The sequence below is a fragment of the Muscardinus avellanarius genome, assembly GCF_963383645.1.
Source record: "Muscardinus avellanarius genome assembly, chromosome: 21".
NCBI lineage: Eukaryota > Metazoa > Chordata > Mammalia > Rodentia > Gliridae > Muscardinus > Muscardinus avellanarius.
In genome coordinates, this window is record NC_137807.1 from 7,082,039 (window position 1) to 7,101,817 (window position 19,779).

The following is a 19,779-nucleotide window of genomic DNA, read 5'->3' on the forward strand; positions in this document are numbered from 1 at the left end:
CCCGTGGGCCACAGGGAGGTAGGTGCCCCCAAGGCGAACGTTGCCCGGTGTCCTGAGGGTGGGTGAGCGTGTTTGTGAGGCGTGTGCATGTGGGCCCGGGCAGTTTGGCCTGAGGCGGGCCTTGTGCTGGTGTCCAGGGTCGAGAGGCACTGTTTGTATTTGTGCAGGAGGTTGCAAGTGGAGGTGGCTGGTGAAGCGAAGAAGAGCGTGAATCGGGGTGTGTGCGCGCGGTGTGTGCTGTGGGAGGTGCAGGGGGTGTGTTTGGGGTGGGCCTGGTGTTGGTGAGGGGTGGAGGGCGGCCGCTGGGAGGCTGTCGGGGAGGGCGGCGTGTTTGCGAGTGTGGCCCAGCAGGTGGCGGTGTGGAGCGAGCGGCGCCGGGGAGGGCGGCTGCGTCATCGGGCGAGCGGTGAAAGGGCCGCGGAGCCGGCTGCGCCAGCGCCTGGCGTGGTGGCGCACGCCTGTCATCCTAGCGCTTGGGAGGCTGAGACAGGAGGATCGAGGCCAGCCGGAGACCTTCAGCAACTTAGCGAGACCCTTTTTGCTCCACCACCACCCAAAACACAAAACACCACCCCAACCACCACGACGCCCACTCACACCACCACCCACACTCAACACACACACCCAGCCCGCTCGCCCCTTCCTCGCCAGCGCTCCCCGCCCCGTCTCCTTTCTCGCCCGCCCGCCTGCCTGCCCGACACACACAGCCCCAAGCCCTACGCCCTCCACTCCCGTCGCACCCCGCACACGCTGCCCGGGAACCCACACCTGCACCCACAACACCCTCCAAACACACTCACACTCAACGCCTGCCTCTGCCTCCCCGCCCAAAACCCCAGCCCCACGCACACTCGGGAGCCCACTCACAACCTCACTCCCACACACCTAACATACACTCAATAAACAAACAATCAACAAACAAACAAACAAACAAACAAACAAACACCAGGGATATGGGGGGCTTTCGGGATAGACAGACGTGTCCACACTGGACGGACGCATGCACTGAATAGCACAGTGCCCTAGGCAACACCACATACACCATCAGCATCTTCCACGCTGGGGACCCTGGGCTACAAGGGCGGGGGGTGAACCAGTATGGAACCGGGACACACCTACAATCCATCCTGCAGACAGAGTGCAATGGGATCTGCTTTCTCTCTTTTTCTTTGCCATCCATCCATCCATCCATCCATCCTTCCTTCCACCCATCCATCCATCCATCCTTTCATCCTTCCTTCCATCTTTCAACCATGCTTCCATTCGACCATCAATCCATGCAGCCATGCAGCCATCCATCCATCCACCCATCCTTTCATCCTAACTTCCATCCATCCTTCCACCCATCCAACCATCCTTCCTTCCATCTTTTCAATCATGCTTCCATTCGACCATCAATCCATGCATCCATCCACCCATGCACCCATCCTTTCATCCTAACTTCCATCCATGCTTCCATGCATCCATGGATCCATCCATCCATCCATCCATCCATCCATCCATCCATCCATCCATTTCAATCCATCCTTCCATTTATCCATTCACCCCCGGGCACCGAGGGTTGAAGCCACAGATGCTTTTAGCAGGAAATGGCACTGCCAGCACTTGCTACTTTTGAGTAGCCTCCTCCATCGTGATAGTATGGTGAGGGGGCGGTGCCATGGGATCCGGTGTCCCCTTCCAAGTGTGCAGTTGGGCTTTTCCACGTGAAAATGCGTATGTGACCTCACACGCGCAGGCAGGCACGCCCACGCTCCGTGTGACCCAGTGTGTGAGGGAGCCCGTGGGCCACAGGGAGGTAGGTGCCCCCAAGGCGAAAGTTGCCCGGTGTCCTGAGGGTGGGTGAGCGTGTTTGTGAGGCGTGTGCATGTGGGCCCGGGCAGTGTGGCCTGAGGCGGGCCTTGTGCTGGTGTCCAGGGTCGAGAGGCACTGTTTGTATTTGTGCAGGAGGTTGCAAGTGGAGGTGGCTGGTGAAGCGAAGAAGAGCGTGAATCGGGGTGTGTGCGCGCGGTGTGTGCTGTGGGAGGTGCAGGGGGTGTGTTTGGGGTGGGCCTGGTGTTGGTGAGGGGTGGAGGGCGGCCGCTGGGAGGCTGTCGGGGAGGGCGGCGTGTTTGCGAGTGTGGCCCAGCAGGTGGCGGTGTGGAGCGAGCGGCGCCGGGGAGGGCGGCTGCGTCATCGGGCGAGCGGTGAAAGGGCCGCGGAGCCGGCTGCGCCAGCGCCTGGCGTGGTGGCGCACGCCTGTCATCCTAGCGCTTGGGAGGCTGAGACAGGAGGATCGAGGCCAGCCGGAGACCTTCAGCAACTTAGCGAGACCCTTTTTGCTCCCCCACCACCCAAAGCACAAAACACCACCCCAACCACCACGACGCCCACTCACACCACCACCCACACTCAACACACACACCCAGCCCGCTCGCCCCTTCCTCGCCAGCGCTCCCCGCCCCGTCTCCTTTCTCGCCCGCCCGCCTGCCTGCCCGACACACACAGCCCCAAGCCCTACGCCCTCCACTCCCGTCGCACCCCGCACACGCTGCCCGGGAACCCACACCTGCACCCACAACACCCTCCAAACACACTCACACTCAACGCCTGCCTCTGCCTCCCCGCCCAAAACCCCAGCCCCACGCACACTCGGGAGCCCACTCACAACCTCACTCCCACACACCTAACATACACTCAATAAACAAACAATCAACAAACAAACAAACAAACAAAAAAACAAACACACACCAGGGATATGGGGGGCTTTCGGGATAGACAGACGTGTCCACACTGGACGGACGCATGCATTGAATAGCACAGTGCCCTAGGCAACACCACATACACCATCAGCATCTTCCACGCTGGGGACCCGGGCTACAAGGGGGGGGGGGGTGAACCAGTATGGAACCGGGACACACCTACAATCCATCCTGCAGACAGAGTGCAATGGGATCTGCTTTCTCTCTTTTTCTTTGCTATCCATCCATCCATCCATCCTTCCATCCTTCCTTCCATCTTTCAACCATGCTTCCATTCGACCATCAATCCATGCAGCCATGCAGCCATCCATCCATCCACCCATCCTTTCATCCTAACTTCCATCCATCCTTCCACCCATCCAACCATCCTTCCTTCCATCTTTTCAATCATGCTTCCATTCGACCATCAATCCATGCATCCATCCACCCATCCACCCATCCTTTCATCCTAACTTCCATCCATGCTTCCATGCATCCATGCATCCATCCATGCCTCCATGCATCCATCCATGCCTCCATCCATCCATCCATCCATCCATCCATCCATCCATTTCAATCCATCCTTCCATTTATCCATTCACCCCCGGGCACCGAGGGTTGAAGCCACAGATGCTTTTAGCAGGAAATGGCACTGCCAGCACTTTCTACTTTTGAGTAGCCTCCTCCATCGTGATAGTATGGTGTGGGGGCGGTGCCATGGGATCCGGTGTCCCCTTCCAAGTGTGCAGTTGGGCTTTTCCACGTGAAAATGCGTATGTGACCTCACACGCGCAGGCAGGCACGCCCACGCTCCGTGTGACCCAGTGTGTGAGGGAGCCCGTGGGCCACAGGGAGGTAGGTGCCCCCAAGGCGAAAGTTGCCGGGTGTCCTGAGGGTGGGTGAGCGTGTTTGTGAAGTGTGTGCATGTGGGCCCGGGCAGTGTGGCCTGAGGCGGGCCTTGTGCTGGTGTCTAGGGTCGAGAGGCAATGTTTGGATTCGTGCAGGAGCTGGCAAGTCCATCCATGCATTTTTCTATTCATCCAGCCTTCCATCCATCCGTCCATCCTTCCATTCATCATCCATCTTTCCATCTATCCATCTATATCTCCAGGCAGTGGTGGTTTAATTCATTGATGTTTTCCATTAGACACTTGTATCTCTTTCTACGTTTAGATTTAGAAATACTTGACACCTGGAGAATTTTATACGCATCGTTAATCTTTTAGTTATTTATTTAATTAGTTGTTTATTTAGTACTAATCGGGTTTCTCGAAACCCTTTTACGTCCATGCTCCAGTCGTAGACCTATTTTATAATTTTATATTGAAACAAGGGTCCCTTATGCCAGGGAAGCTGGCCTTGAACCTCCGGGATCCTCCTGTCTCCTCCTCTCAAGCTGGCCTTGAACCTCCGGAATCCTCCTGTCTCTTCCTCTCAAGCTGGCCTCGAACCTCTAGGATCATCCTGTCTCTTCCTCTCAAGCGTGAGGATTAGGAGAGTGCTCCTGGAAAACTACTCCTGGCCAATCTTTCATTTTTTGAGTCAGTCATATTTTCGTTACAACTCAATTTTAGCTGGGAGCAATGTCTCCTGGTGTAAATCCCAGCCTTTGGAAGGCTGAGACTAGAGCATGATGGTTCGCGAACAGCTTCTGCTTCGTATTGAGGCCCTCTGCAATGTTGTGAGACCCTGTTTCAAAATATAGAATAAAAAATAGGCCAGGGGTTGTAGCTTGGAAGTCTAATACTCCTCAGTACATCCCTATCGCCAGGAAAAAAAGGAAAGAAACGAATCTTCTCAGAAGCCATGATTTTGGGGCATTTGCCCGTGCTCTGTGCTGTTCAGGGTTTTGAAGTTGAGGTGTTTCCTGAAGTGCATTATTTGAATACTCTAAGGCTGTTTTTATTATTCATTTATGTATTTATTCATTGTGCTTTGATTTTTGGATATTTTGTCGGTTCAATTGAGTTTCTTAGGTCAGTATTCGGTGTGTTTGCAGGGAGAAGGAGAAGGTTGTGTGGTTCAGTCATTTTCCTTTTATTCTTCTGTGTTTGATTCTAGGGATTGATCTCCATGGCGACTTACCTGTCTAATACTCTTTCTGATTTTTATAAAACTTTTTATTGAAAAGTAGGCTCTTGATAAATCGTTGTGGTCCTCACTGAATTGTTGAGCCTGGCTTTGCTTTTTTAATCTTTCAGTCTAAATCACCAAAGTGCTGAGATTACGTGTTTGTATCATCTTCAAAAGTCACAGTTTGATTTTTTTAAGGACCGATGTTTTTTCTTATTTGATGTTAAGTTTCTTTAACTATTTTATGTCACACACAGATAAATATATTTATATATGTATATATTTGTATATATATTTAATGGGAAAGGATTTTCAGTTGAGGAAAAAAAGGACATTTGTTAGTTTTTTTTAATAAACCTTTTTTTTTAATAAACATTTTCTGTTTTTTTAGAGAAAATATCTATTTCTATACATATCTATTTCTATACATTGGCAGCAGGGGGCGCACTTAGACAAGAGTCAATATTGCAGCTTCAGTGGAGAATGCAGGTTTACATTACAACCATTTCAGGTCGTGGTGGTGCCTGTCTGTATTGCCAGTCTTCTGAGACTCACAGATTTTAAGTACCTTGAGGTATTCAGTAGTACGTTTTTTCTTCTCCTCCTCCTCCTCCTCATCTTCCTCCTTCTCTCCTCAGTCTTTCTCTTTCATTTTCTCCTTCTCCTTGCATGTGTTCAGTACTGGGAATTGAACCAATATCACATCTTTCTACCCCAGCCCTATTTGTACTGGTATTGGGAAGAGGGTTTGAAATGTATTAAGGTATAAGTATTGGGAAAAGAATTCCAATTTTAAAAATATATCCTTTATACTAAGAAGGCCAGGGCTAACAGAAAGGAGGGACTTGTAATTTACATTTCTAAAGGGAAGGAAAGAAAGCCTGAGAGGCTCCTTTACATTTCTGAAAGAGAAACAAATGGCCTAAGGGAAATCTGAAGAAATCCCAGATGCCGGAGAAACAATTTCACACTAGAGATAGGGCTAGCATATCTACAGATCAAAGGACCTTCCTCGGACTTAGACAGGATAAAAATTCAGTAAACTGGAGTTCGTTGGCATTTTCATTCGAATTGCCCCCCTGTGTCGGCTCCGGCACAGGGCTGTAACTACCTCTATATTTCTACCTTCTAATAAACTTCTTTAAATCTGCAGCAGCTGTCCAAGCGATGAATACTTATTCTTAGCTTAGGACAAGAATCCACGGTTTTTCTGTTTGTCTCTGTGTGTGTGGTGGTGGTGGGGGGTTATTTCACACCACACACCTTCCCCCCCCCAACTTATCCCCCGCAACACTATTTACTTTATTTTATTTTATTTTTGCAGTACTGGAGATGGAACCCAGGGGGCATTCTACCTCCGACATAATTTTATTTTCATATTATTATTACTATTATTACTGTGTGTGTGTGTGTGTGTGTGTGTGTGTGTGTGTGTGTGTTATTGGGGGTGGAACCCAGAGGCTTTCCACTTCCCGGCTATACTCCCAGACCTTTTTTATACTTTATTTGGAAACAGGGTCTCGCTAAGTTGCTGAGAGCCTCACTCAGTAGCTGAGGCTGTCTTTGAACCTGTGCCATCCTCCTGTCTCCGCCTCCCAAGCGCGAGGATTACAAGCGTGCGCCACCACGCCCGGCTTATTGTTTATTTTGAAACAGGGTTTCTCTAGGTTCATGAGAGTCACTACTTGCTCAATTTGTCCTCAACCTGCAATCCTCCTGTCTCAGCTCTCCAAGTTTGAGGATTATAGACATTGCCTCCATACCTGGATGAGACCCTGTTTTGTTTATTTATTTATTTTTTCTTGCAGTAATGAGGATGAAAACCAGGTTGAATATCTCTGAGCTACACACCCAGCCTTATTTTATTATTATTATTATTATTTTCGTTTTGTTTTGTTTTTGTAGTACCGGAGATGGAACCTAGGGGCATTCTACCTCTGAGCTGCTTATTTTATATTCTTTATTTTGAAACAGGGTCTCATGTTTGAACCATGATCCTCCTGTCTCAATCTCTCAAGTACTGAGATTACAAGCGTGGGCCACCACAAAAGGCTCTTTTTTATTTTATTTATTTATTGTTTGTGGTAATGGGGATTGAGCCCAGGGACATTCTACCTTTGAGCTATGTCCCCAGACCTATTTTATTATTATTTGGAAACTCATTAGGTTAATGAGACTCTCACTCTTTCTGGGGATGGAACCGAGGGGCATTTGATCTCCAAGCTATATCCCCTGCCCTACTTTTTTTATTCTTTATGTTGAAACAGGGTCTCACTAAATTGCGGAAGGCCTCACTAAGTAGCTGAGGCTGGTCAACAAACCGCGATCCTCTGGTCTCAGCCTCCCGAATGCTGGGATTACAAGCCTGCACCACCACGCCCGGCTTTATATTTTTTATTTTTATTTTTATTTTATTAAGGAGCTGGGGTCCTCGCTAAATTGCTGAGGCGGGCCTTGAGCCTGCGCTCTTCCAGTCTCAGATCCCAAATCTTGGGATTGTAGGCCTGTGCCACCATCTTTGGCCTGATCACCTACTGTGGAGCAGCCTTCTCTGCCCACAGCCCCATCTCTCCATCCGGTTCATCTTCATCGTCCTTTTCTCTGAAATGACCTCGTGTTTGGGTTTGCGGCGAGTGTCTCCCACTAGGGTGTGAGCCCCAGAAAAACAGAGTCTTTGAGTTTCAGGCCCTACCCGTGCGCACAAAATTCGGGCCCTGGGAGCCGGCGGAGCGCCAGGCCCTAGGGGGCCGAGGTGGGCGTGTCCGGCCGCGCTCGCCCCGCCCCGAGCCCGCCCATTGGCTGCCTCGAGGGCGGGGCGGGGCGGGGCGGAGGGGCGGGCCCGCTGACCGCCGCGGTCCCCGGCACTCGCGCTCCGGGTCCCGGCCCCGCAGCTCCGCAGCCCGCAGCTCCGCAGCAGCATGTTGCGCGCCGCCACGCTCGCCGCCGCCGGCCTCGGGCCCCGCCTGGGCGGCCGCCTGCTGTCCGCCGCCGCCACCCAGGCCGTGCCGACCCCCAACCAACAGCCCGAGGTCTTCTGCAACCAGGTGAGACCCCCTCTTTGTCCTCAGGACCGAGGGCTGCAGAGTCCCGGGCCTTCGGGACTCAGGATCTCCCTTTGTGAGGCTCAGTTTTGGGGGTGACTGGGGATTGATTGAACCCAGGAGCGTTCTCCAAGATGCACCTCCTATTTTATAGGTGCCGGCCTGTTTTATTTTTTAACAGGGCTCGCTAAATTGCGGACGCTGGCCTCGAACCTGCGCTGCTCCTGTCTCGGCCTCCCAGTACTGGGCCTCCCAGTACTCAGCCTCCCAGTACCGGCCGTGGTGGACCTCAAGGCCCCCCCTTCCGCTTCCCGTCCTGAGAACTTTTTGTTCCCTTTGCGGCCTCGGGCCCATTATCTCCCTGCCATTTGGGGGCCTGGTCCAGCCGCAGGAGCTCGGATTTCCCACCGCCAGTCCTCAGCTTCCAGGCCTCTGGGTCGCAGAGTCCACACAGGACACACTGAAGGCTTGGCCGTGTCGGTCCATCTTTGCAGGAAGTTTTCTCTTTTCTTTGGTCATCTGTTTGATCCCTCGACTCACGCCTGGTCCAGGGAAGTTTAACAGGAGCCAGGGGAAGTATTCCAGCGCTGGGATTGGGGAAGCGCGTTGATCCTCCCGAGGAAACTGCAAGGGGCTTGCTCTTCGGACCAAACTGAAGACGGGCTTGCCAGGAAGAAACCCCGCTTTCTTGATCAACCAGGACTTTGGAAAACTATTTTCTTTTCCATCTTTGGATTTGGGTAAAATGCTGAATTCACACCGAAGGAAACTGTCACCCCCCCACTGCTACTGAGTTACAACCCCAACCCTTCTTATTCCTTTTTTTTTTTTTTTTTTTTTTCGGGTCTGGGGCTGGAAACCAGGGGCATTCGACCTCCGAACTACGCCCCCTGCCCTATTTTTTTTTATTCTTTATTTGGAAACAGGGTCTCACTAAGTTGCTGAGAGCCTTACTAAGTAGCTGAGACTGGCTTAGAACCTGTGTGATCCTCCTGTCTCAGCCTCCCAAGCACTGGGATTACAAGTGTGTGCCACCACGCTCAGCTACCACAACCCTTTTTAAAATGTATTTTATTTTATTTTTTGTCACACTGAAGGTTGAACCCGGGGGCATTCTACCTCTAAGCTATACCCTCAGCCCTTTTTAATTTTATTTTTGGAAACAGTATCTATCAGATCAGGTTGCTGCCAGAGTGTCTCACTAAATTGCTGAGGCTGGTCTTGAACCTGCGATCCTTCTGCCTCAGTCTCTCAAGTACTGGGATTACATAGGCCACGGTACCTGGCTGCCCTTTTTATTTTGAGACAGAGTCTTGTTCGTTTGTCCAGGTTGGCGTAGAAACTGCCATCCTCCCGCCTCTGCCTACTGGGTGGCTGGGAATACAGAATTTGTTGGTTCAAGCAGCAAGTGCAGGCTGGTTGTCCTCTGAGCTTCAATTTATTTTCTAAAGTGGGAAGGAGGTCTGAAGGTGAATTACCTAGGCAGGCATGGTGGTGCGGGCCTGTCATCCCAGCACCTGGGAGGCTGAGACAGGAGGATCGCAGATTCCAGGACAGCCTCAGCAAGTAGTGAGACTCTCATGAACCTAGAGAGACGCTGTCTCAAAATAAGAAATAAAATAGGGCTGGTGTAGCTCAGTGGTAGAATGCTCCTGGGCTCAATCCCCAGTGGAAAGAAAGAAAGCAAGAAAGAAAGAAAGAAAGAAAGAAAGAAAGAAAGAAAGAAAGAAAGAAAGAGAGGAAAGAAAGAAAGAGAGAGATGTCTTTAACACAGGACTGTTTGTACTTGATGTGGGCACGTTATAGCCATTATAGTTAATAACAACCCCGACGCTCTGCGTGCTTGCCAGCGTTCTAAGCATTGACCTGTTTTGTCTTTCATCCTCAGGACAGCTCTGTGAGGCTGGTACTGTAATTATGTCCATTTTGCAATTGAAGACAGTGAGTCACAAGGAGGTTTAGTGACTTCTCTAAAGACCCAAGTCAGTGGCAAAGTGTAGGTTCATGCTACACTCCAAAGAGAACCCCCTGCCGGGCGTGGTGGCACACGCTTGTAATTCCGGCGCTGGGGAGGCGGAGACAGGAGGATGGCGCAGGTTCGAAGCCAGCCGCGTGCGCTGGTTTAAGAGACCCTGTTTCCAAATAAAAAAATATAAAAATAGGTCTGGGAGTGTAACCTGGAGGTAGAAGGGTTTCCAGGAACCCCAATACCACCAACAAAACAAATTTAAAAAAAAGAAACAAAAAACCCCACAAAGAGTAGGCCCCTTACTGGAACATTCTGTGGTATGTTGCACGTCTGGGTGGGAAGAAGGGGACCACGGAGTCCCCTGATGATCGCCGATTTGGGATGCTTGTAGCACAGGCTCCTCCTGACTGACTGGTTTCAGCAGCCCACCTGCCGGCCTGGCCTCGAGGAGGCTGCAGGTCTCAGAGGTCAAGGCCCAGGAGTCTTACAGAGGCTCATTGGCAAGGGAGTAAAAAAAAAAAAATGCCGTTTGCTTAACTAAACAAGCTAAAAAATGTGGTGACTGTTGCTCCCTTGGCAGGCTGTGTAACCCAGGCATTGAGGCTTGGAAGAATCAAACACCATAAAGATCAAACAGAAATCTCCTCAAGGAGAGGTGGCAGCACCCCAAGCCCTTATCTAATTAAGATCCCCATCTTAGCTGGGCACGGTGGTGCACACCTGTAATCCCAGTACTTGAGAGGCTGAGACAGGAGGATCGAAGATTGAAGGACAGCCTCAGCAAGTTAGCAAGACCCTGTTTTTAATGAAAATAATAAGGGCTGGGTGTAGCTCAGAGCTAGAATGTCCCTAGGTTCAATTTACAACACCACAAAAAAAGAAAAGAAAAAAAAAGCCCATGGTGGCGCACGCTTGTAATCCCAGTACTTGGAAAGCTGAGACAGGAGGATCACGAGTTGGCGGCCAGCCTTAGCTACTTAGTGAGGCCCTCCACAACTTAGTGAGACCCTATTTCAAAATAAAGAAAAAAAAATAGAGCTGGGGATGTAGCTCACAGGTAGAATGCCCCTGGGTTCAATCCCCAGTGCAAAAATAAAAAATAAAAAAATAGCTGGGCGGGGTGGCGCACACTTGTAATCCCAGCATTTGGGAGGCTGAGACAGGAAGATCGCAATCCGAGGACAGCTTCAGCTACTTAGTGAGACCTTTTGCAACTCAGTGTGAACCTGTCTCAAAATAAAGAATAAAAAATAGGGTTGGGGGTTTATCTTGGAGGTAGAATGCCCCTGGGTTCCATCCTCAGTACCATGTGCGTGCACGTGCACACACACACATACACACACACACACACAGCCAGGCATGGTGGTGCAATGCCTGAAATCCCAGTACTTGGGAGGCTGAGACAGGAGAATAACAGGTTCAAGGCAAGCCTCAGCAACTTAGCCAGGCCCTCAGCAATTTAGCAAGAGAGTTTCAAAATATAAAATAAATAAATAAATAAAGCTGGGTATGGTGGCGCACGCTTGTAATCCCAGCATTCGGGAGGCTGACACCGGAGGATTTTGGCTCGCAGCCAGCCTCACCTACTTAGTGAGGCCCTCTGCAATGTAGTAAGACCCTGTTTCAAAATAAAGAATAAAAAATAGGGGCGGGGGTGTAGCTTGGAGGTGAAATGCCCTTGGGTTTCATCCCCAAACCTGCAAAATAAAATGAAATAAAATAAAAAGACTATGCTGGGCGTGGTGGCGCACGCTTGTAATCCCCGCGCTTGGGAGACTGAGACAGGAGGATCAAACGGGTTTGAAGCCAGCCTCAGCTACTTAGTGAGGCTCTCAGCAACTTAGTGAGACCCTGTTTCCAAATAAAATATAAAAGTAGGTCTGGAGCCGGGTGTGGTGGCGCACGCTTGTAGTCCCCGCGCTTGGGAGGCTGAGACAGGAGGATTGCACAAGTTCGAAGCCAGCCTCAGCTACTTAGTGAGGCCCCCAGCAACTTAGTGAGACCCTGTTTCCAAACAAAAAAATATAAAATAGGTCTGGGAGTACAGCTCGGAGGTAGAAAGCCTCTGGGTTCCACCCCCAGTACCACCAAAAAAAAAAAAAAAATTAAAAATAGGTCTGGGAGTATATCCCGGAGGTAGAAAACCCCTGGGTTCCACCCCCAGTACCACCAAAAAGAATAAAAAATAAAAAAATAAAAAGACTAAAAAATAGGGCTGGGGGTGTAGGTCAGAGGTACAATGCCCCTGGGTTCCATTTCCAGTTCCGCAAAATACTACTACTATTGCTAATAATAATAATAATAAAAAGGGACGCAGATGTCGTTCTGAAGTAGAATACACCTGGGTTCAATTTCTAGTACCCCCTAGACACATGATCGACCCCCTCTCTCTACAATATGAAGCCATTTAAAACTACATTAAACAAAACTGTTAAACTTGAGTTCTCACACATACTCGGCAAGTGTTCTACCACTGAGCTACACCTGCAGTCCTACTAAACAAAACTTACATCGCTACACCTAGATCCACGTGTACGTGTGAGTAGCTGGGCGAGGTGGCTCACGCCTGTAATCCCACAGGAGGATCACAGGTTTGCAGGCAGTCTCGGCAACCTAACAAGACCTTGTTTCAAGTTAAAAATAAAATAGGCTGGGGGTATAACTCAGAGGTGGAATGTCCCTAGGTTCAATCTTTTGTACCACATATAAAGATAAAAATAAAAAGGGCTAAAGGTGTAGCTCAGAGGGAAAATGCCTCTGGGTTCATTCTCCAGTACCAGTAACACCAAGGGACACTCTTTCTCCGAGCTCTACTTTTTTTTTTTTTTTTTTTGGTGGTACTGGGGTTCCTGGAAGCCCTTCCACCTCTGGGCTACACTCCCAGACCTATTTTATACTTTTATTTTTTATTTTTTTGGAAGCAGGGTCTCTTAAACCAGCGGGGCTGGCTTCGAACCAGCGCGATCCTTCTGTCTCAGCCTTCCCAGGGCAGGGATTACAAGCGTGTGCCACCACGCCCGGTCCAGCCCTATTTTTTATTCTTTATTTTGAAACAGAGTCTCACTGAGCTGCAAAGGGCCTCACTAAGTAGTAGCTGAGGCTGGCTGCGAACCGCGATCCTCCTGTCTCAACCTCCCGAATGCTGGGATTACAAGCGTGAGCCACCACGCCCGGCTCTCCCTATTTTATTTTTAATTTGGAAACAGGGTCCAATAAGTTGCAGAGGGCCTCACTAAGGTTGCATTTGAACCTGCAAACACACACACACACACACACACACACTCACACCTTGAGTTCCCTCTGTTTTCCTGGGAGATTCTAACAGAATGTGCCAAACCTTTGTTAGGCTAAGTGGTGGTTTGGAGTGACCTGTCTCCCTGCAGATTACTCTAGTTTATTGCTTGTTTGGGAGTTTCAAGAGCCTCTGTAAAGTAGATTAGGAAACCCAGAGAACCTGACGAATCCACCAGTCCCCACTTTGGGGCTTCTTCTGTTTCTTTTTGTTGTTGTTTTTTCTTTTTTTTTTTTTTTTGGTGGTGCTGGAGATTGAACCCAGGGGCATTCTACCTCCAAGCTACACTCCCAGCCCTATTTTTTTATTCTTTATTTTGAAACAGGGTTTGACTGAGTTGCAGAGGCCTCACTAAGTAGCTGAGGCTGAGGCTGGCTGCAAACCACGATCCTTCTGTCTCAGCCTCCCGAATGCTGGGATCACAAGAGTGTGCCACCACGCCCAGCTTCCCCCAGCCCTTTTTTTTTGTGGTACTGTGGATAGAACCCAGGGACATTCTACCTCCGAGCTACAACCCCAGCCCTATTTTTTATTCTTTATTTTGAAACAGGGACTCACTGAGTTGCAAAGGGCCTAAGTAGCTGAGGCTGTCTGCGAGCTGTGATCCTCCTGTCTCAGCCTCCCAACCTATTTTAATTTAATTAATTTATTTATTTTTCGTGGTACTGGAGATGAAGCCCAGGGACATTCTACCTCTGAGCTACAGCCCCAGCCCTATTTTTTATTCTTTATTTTGAAACAAGGTCTCACTGATTTTCAAAGGACCTCACTAAGTAGCTGATGCTGTCCATGAACCACAATCCTTCTGTCTCAGCCTCCCAAATGCTGGGATTACAAGTATGCACCACCATTCCTGCTTATTTTTTATTTGGAAACAGAGTCTCATTGAGTTGCAAAAGGCCTCACTTAGTAGCTGAGGCTGTCCACAAATCACGGTCCTCCTGTTTCAGTCTCTCAGATGCTGAGATTACAAGCATGCACCACCACGCCTGGCTTATTTTTTTATTTTTTAATTTTTTTTTTTTGCGGGTCTGGGGATGGAACCCAGAGGCATTTGACCTCTGAGCTACACCCCCTGCCCAATTTTTTTATTCTTTATTTTGAAACCGGGTCTCACTAAGTTGCAGAGGACCTCACTAAGTAGCTGAAGCTGTCCGCGAACCGCGATCCTCTGGTCTCAGCCTCCCGAATGCTGGGATGACAAGTGTGCGCCACCACGCCCGGCTTTATTTTTTTTGTTTTGATACAGGGTCTCACCATGTTGCTGAGAGTCTTACTAAATTGGTGAGGCTGGCCTCTAACCTGAAATCCTCCTGTCTCAGCCTCCCAAGTACTGGGATTACAGGCTTGTGCCACCACAGCTGGCTCTGTCCCTATCTTAGAAGCGAGAAAACTGGGGCTCCGCTCCTGGAGGTCTAGTCCACATTTATAAATATTAGCTGGGTGTGGTGGTGGTGCACACCTATAATCTCAGTAACTGGGAGGCTGAGACAGGAGTGTCGCAGGTCGGAGGACAGCTTCAGCAAGTAGTGAGACTACAGCAACCTAGGGAGACCCTGTTTCCAAATAAGAGATATATAGGGCTGAAATCAGTAGCTTGACGGTGTAGCTTGAAGGTAGATTGCCCCTGGGTACAGCCTCCAGCAACACACACACACACTTCGGATGTGCCCAAGTCACACACATATCTTTATCCTGCCTCATGTCCAGACAAGGATATAAATATTTAAAGAACAATTGAATATTTGAAATCAGCAAGGAGGAGCCCTGTTTGTGTTGGTATTTGTGTTCTTGGCATCGAGCACCAAGATTGGCACAGCGCCGGTGTTCTGTAAATATTTATTGGGTGTGTTGAGTAGTTACCACTTATGAAACTGTGTTTACCGCATGGTATTGTGGGATCCAGGGAAAAGGGTCTCTTAGTGGGGACTCAGTATTTCCACCCAGAAGGGTCTTAACTGTGGTGCGCACCTGTAATCCCAGTGATTTGGGAGGCTGAGGCGGGAGGATCGGGAGTTCGAGGCCAGCCTGGGCAGCTTAGCAAGGTCTTGTCTCAAAAGAAATTAAAAAATAAAAAGGGCTCGGGGTGTAGCTCAGTGGTAGACCACTTCTGGGTTCAGTGAGAAGGAGGGCCCTTGTGGCAAGGTATCTGGGAGTTTGCCTGAGCAGGGGTGTGCAGGAGTGGGGATATCAGCCAGGGGCAGAGACCACGGCAGCTCCCGAGCACATGGACAAACTGGCACTGCGCCTTCTTGGCAGACGGTCCGCCTAGAATTAACCCTTGCATCCCGGAAATGGCCGGAAACCAGGAGCACAGAACCGTTGCCCCTAGGGGTCCGGGAGAGGAGGGGAGGGCTGGGGTTAGGTGTCTCTGGCCGCTCTGAGGAGATGGCTGACCTTGACCTTAAGCCCAAGCTAACCTAAGGTTCGGGAGGACCTGTAAAGTCTAGATAATGAGGCCTGCCATATTTAACTTGAACTTTACCCCTTGGGATCTCCAGGTAGAAAAGATAAGGGACCATCTGGGCTGGGCGTGCTGGCGCTGGCACAGGTTCACGGCCAGCTTCAGCTACTTATGTGAGACCCCCGCAACTTAGTGAGACCTTGTTTCAAAATAAAGAATAAAAAATAGGGCTAAGGGTGTAGCCCAGAGGGAGAATGCCCTTGGGTTCAATCCTCAGAACCACAGAAAGAAGAAAGAAAGAAAGAAAGAAAGAAAGAAAGAAAGAAAGAAAGAAAGAAAGGATAACATTTGGCTGTATGTGCAATCCCAGCTGAGATGAGGGAGGCTGAGACAAGAGGATTACAAGTTCGAAGCCAGTCTTAGCAGTTCAGTGAGGTTTACATAAGCTTAGCAAGACTGTGTGTTTCCAAATAAAAAATAAAATAGAAGCCGGGTGTGGTGGCACACGCTTGTGATCCCAGCATTCAGGAGGCTGAGACCGGAGGTTCGCGGTTCGTGAACAGCCTCAGCTACTTAGTGAGGCCCTCTGCAACTCAGTGAGACCCTGTTTCAAGTTAAAGAATAAAAAAATAGGGCTGGGGGTGTAGCTCAGAGGTAGAATGTCCCTGGGTTCCATCCCCAGTACTACAAAAAAAAAAAAAACCAAGAAAAAAAGAAAATGTGTCGACATTTGAGGATTTTGTTGGGAACGCTTTATAAAGTGTTTTTGCCAGCTGTGCAGATGTTAATGTCAGCTCCCAACCTCCCTCTGCTTCTAGAAACTATGAAGAGGAAGTGTGAGCCAGAAGGACCCCTCCCCCAAGGGTGACTGAAATTAGTGTGTTATGTAAGTCGGGCTTTGGCCCGGGACCCAGTGGCTTGAAAGCTTTTGGCCTGGACTCTGCCCTGGTGGTGTTTTTTTTCCAAGATAAGTTGCCGTGAAACTCTCCTCCCTGGAGGCAGCGATCTGGCACAAGCTCAGGGTGAGAAAGCTCCGGCCCAGCCCCTCTGCTGCCACACTGGAGAGGACCCCACTGAGGGTGCGGACCACCCTGGGACTCTGAGCCAGAGGAAGTCTTGGGGTCCTGCTGGGCCGAGAAGGGAGGACAGACTGTTGAAAATTCAGCCTGATTCACCCATGAAAAGTGATGCAGGAAATTCAGGCCTCAGGCCAGAGTGGCTCCTCTAGGGCCTGAATCCACTGAATCTGGTGGGCGTCCGGCCAGACTGGTCTACCTCGCCCTTCTTCCTTCCTGATCTGTGCAAAATAACGATAAAAACGGTTTTAGGGCACACTCAGCTAGCACGCTGGGGTGCAGAGAGAGGTAGCCGACTTGGCCCTTGCTTCTATGAATTTCTAGCCCCAAACTAGGCCTGGTGGCCCATGCCTGTAATCCCAGTACTTGGGAGGCTGAAATAGAATCACAGAGCCGGGCAGGTTCGAAGCCAGCCTCAGCTACTTAGTGAGGCTCTCAGCAACTTAGTGAGACCCTGTTTCCAAACAAAATATAAAAAAAGGTCTGGGAGTATAGCCCGGAGGTAGAAAGCCTCTGGGTTCCACCCCCAGTACCACCAGAAATAAAAATAAAAATAAAAAATCACAGGTTTGAGGGTTGTAACGGTGAAATTGAGCGGGGTAGGTAAACACCAGCCTCGTTATCAAAAGCGACTTTAATCAATGGCTACCTTCGGGTAGGTCTGCTGACCATGGGGGAAAGGACTGATGAGCCAGACTGTCAGCAGATTCGCGCAGGGGAGCGGAAGCACCCCGATATTTAAAGCAGGTGGCTTGGGGTGGAGCTAGCAGTGTGGGAATGCTGATATCTCGCGACATCCAGAGTCTCGCGATGTTTGGAGTCTCAGGACACCTGGAGTCTCCTGATACCTCCGCTTCTGGCTTCCGAGGTCCAGCCTCCTGTCCGCACTTTGGGGTCTTGTGGGGAAAGGAGGGGCCCAACCTATCAAGGGCAGCCCCAGCAATTTAGTAAAGCCCTCCGCAACTTAGTGAGACCCTGTTTCAAAATTAAAAATAAGCCTCGCATGGTGGCGCCCGCTTGCCATCCCAGCATTTGGGAGGCTGAGACTGGAGGATCACAGTTCGCGGCCAGCCTCTGCCACTTAGGCCCTTTACAACTCAGCGACATCCTGTTTCAAAATAAAGAACAAAAAAATAGGGCTGGGGTGTAGTTTGGAGGTAGAATGCTCCTGGGTTCCATCCCAGTACCGCAAAAATAAATAAGTAAATAAATAAATAAATAGATAAATAAAAATAAAAAGGGATTTGGGAATGTGGTTCGGAGGTAGAATGCCTCTGGGTTGAATCCTCAGTGTGGATTGAACCCAGGGGCATTCTATACTCCCAGCCCTATTTTATTTATTTATTTAGTTAGTTTATTTATTTATTTTTTATTTTTTGGTGGTACTGGGGGTGGAACCCAGAGGCTTTCTACCTCCGGGCTATACTCCCAGACCTATTTTATATTTTATTTGGAAACAGGGTCTCACTAAGTTGCCGAGAGCCTCGCTAAGTAGCTGAGGCTGGCTTCGAACCTGTGCGATCCTCCTGTCTCAGCCTCCCAAGCGAGGGGATTACAAGCGTGCGCCACCACGCCCAGCTATTTATTTATTTATTTTTATTTTTTTGGTGGTACTTGGGGTGGAACCCAGAGGCTTTTTACCTCCGGGCTATACTCCCAGACCTATTTTATATTTTATTTGGAAACAGGGTCTCACTAAGTTGCCGAGAGCCTCGCTAAGTAGCTGAGGCTGGCTTCGAACCTGTGCGATCCTCCTGTCTCAGCCTCCCAAGCGAGGGGATTACAAGCGTGCGCCACCACGCCCAGCTATTTATTTATTTATTTTTATTTTTTTGGTGGTACTTGGGGTGGAACCCAGAGGCTTTCTACCTCTGGGCTATACTCCCAGACCTATTTTATATTTTATTTGGAAACAGGGTCTCACTAAGTTGCTGAGAGCCTCACTAAGTAGCTGAGGCTGGCTTCGCTATTTATTTATTTATTTATTTATTTTTGCAGTTTTAGGGATTGAACCCAGGGGCATCCGACCTCCAAAGTTACACCCCCAGCCCTACTACTACATAGCTGAGGCTGGCTGTGAACCTCGATCCTCATGTTTCAGCCTCCCAAGTACACGGGATACAAGCATGCACTGCGATGCCCAGATTTATTTTCATTTTGAAACAGGGTGTCCCTCTGTCATTACTTGCTGAAGCTGTCCTCGAACCTGCGACCCTCCTGTCTCAGCCCCCCAAGTACTGGGATAACAAGCGTATGCCAATACGCCCAGAGAAGGCTGGTGCTTTAGATGTTAAATCACTCTAAAGCTGATTCTTATTTTTTTCATATTTGTTGTTTTTCTGAATTTATTTATTTACTGTGATATGGGGATTTTACCTCCTAGCAACACGCACAGCCCTATTTTTAAAATATTTTTTATTTGGAAACAGGGTCTTGCTAAGTTGATTCAAGCCTCACTCAGTTGTTGAGGCTGGCCTCGAACCTGTGGTTTTCCTGTCTTAGCCGCCCAAGTACTGGATGACCGCCACTGCTGGTTATCAGTGCTGGCTGAGAGCTGGTCCTGAGAACTCTGTTTCCCCTTGTAGATCTTTATCAACAATGAATGGCATGACTCTGTCAGCAAGAAGACATTTCCCACGGTCAACCCGTCCACGGGAGAGGTCATCTGTCAGGTGGCAGAAGGGAATAAGGTAAGAGCTGGTGACCTGATTGGGGGCAGGGATGGATTTTTCTTAATTTGATGTTTTTATATGGCCAAAACATTGCCATGTAAATATGCTACTTTCTTTCTTTCTTTTTTATGGTACTGGGGATTGAATCCAGGGGCATTCTACCTCTGACTACACCCCTAACCCTATTTTATTTTGAGACAGGGGCTCACTAAGTTGTGGAGGGGCTCACTAAGTATCTGAGGCTGGCCGTGAACCCTTGATCCTCCTGTCTCCGCCTCCCAAGTACTGGAACTACAAGTGTGCGCCACCATTCCCGGCCAGGAGACCCCAATTTTACCTAACAAAATTCCATCAAAGCCAGCCTCAGTAACCTAGTAAGTCTCTCAGCAACTTAGGAGACCCTATTTTTATTTTATTATTATTTTTTTGGGGGTATGGGGATTGAACCCGGGGCATTCTACCTCCAAGTTATACTCCTAGCCCTTCTCTTTCTTTCTTTCTTTCTTTCTTTCTTTCTTTCTTTCTTTCTTTC

At 49.3% G+C, this 19,779-nt stretch overlaps 1 protein-coding gene across 2 annotated transcripts in view; it reads left to right on the top strand.

Annotated features, from left to right (window-relative positions):
- Positions 1-7,711: 7,711 nt before the first annotated feature.
- ALDH2 (aldehyde dehydrogenase 2 family member) overlaps positions 7,712-19,779 on the top strand; it is a gene marked incomplete at its 5' end in the record, with an annotated part of 30,945 nt that continues 18,877 nt past the window's right edge. For both annotated transcript variants that reach the window (XM_080717306.1, XM_080717307.1), the window contains 2 exons: positions 7,712-7,837; positions 19,161-19,265. In XM_080717306.1, the coding sequence (XP_080573432.1) occupies positions 7,712-7,837; positions 19,161-19,265 (231 nt within the window). The remainder of the gene's footprint in view (positions 7,838-19,160; positions 19,266-19,779) is intronic.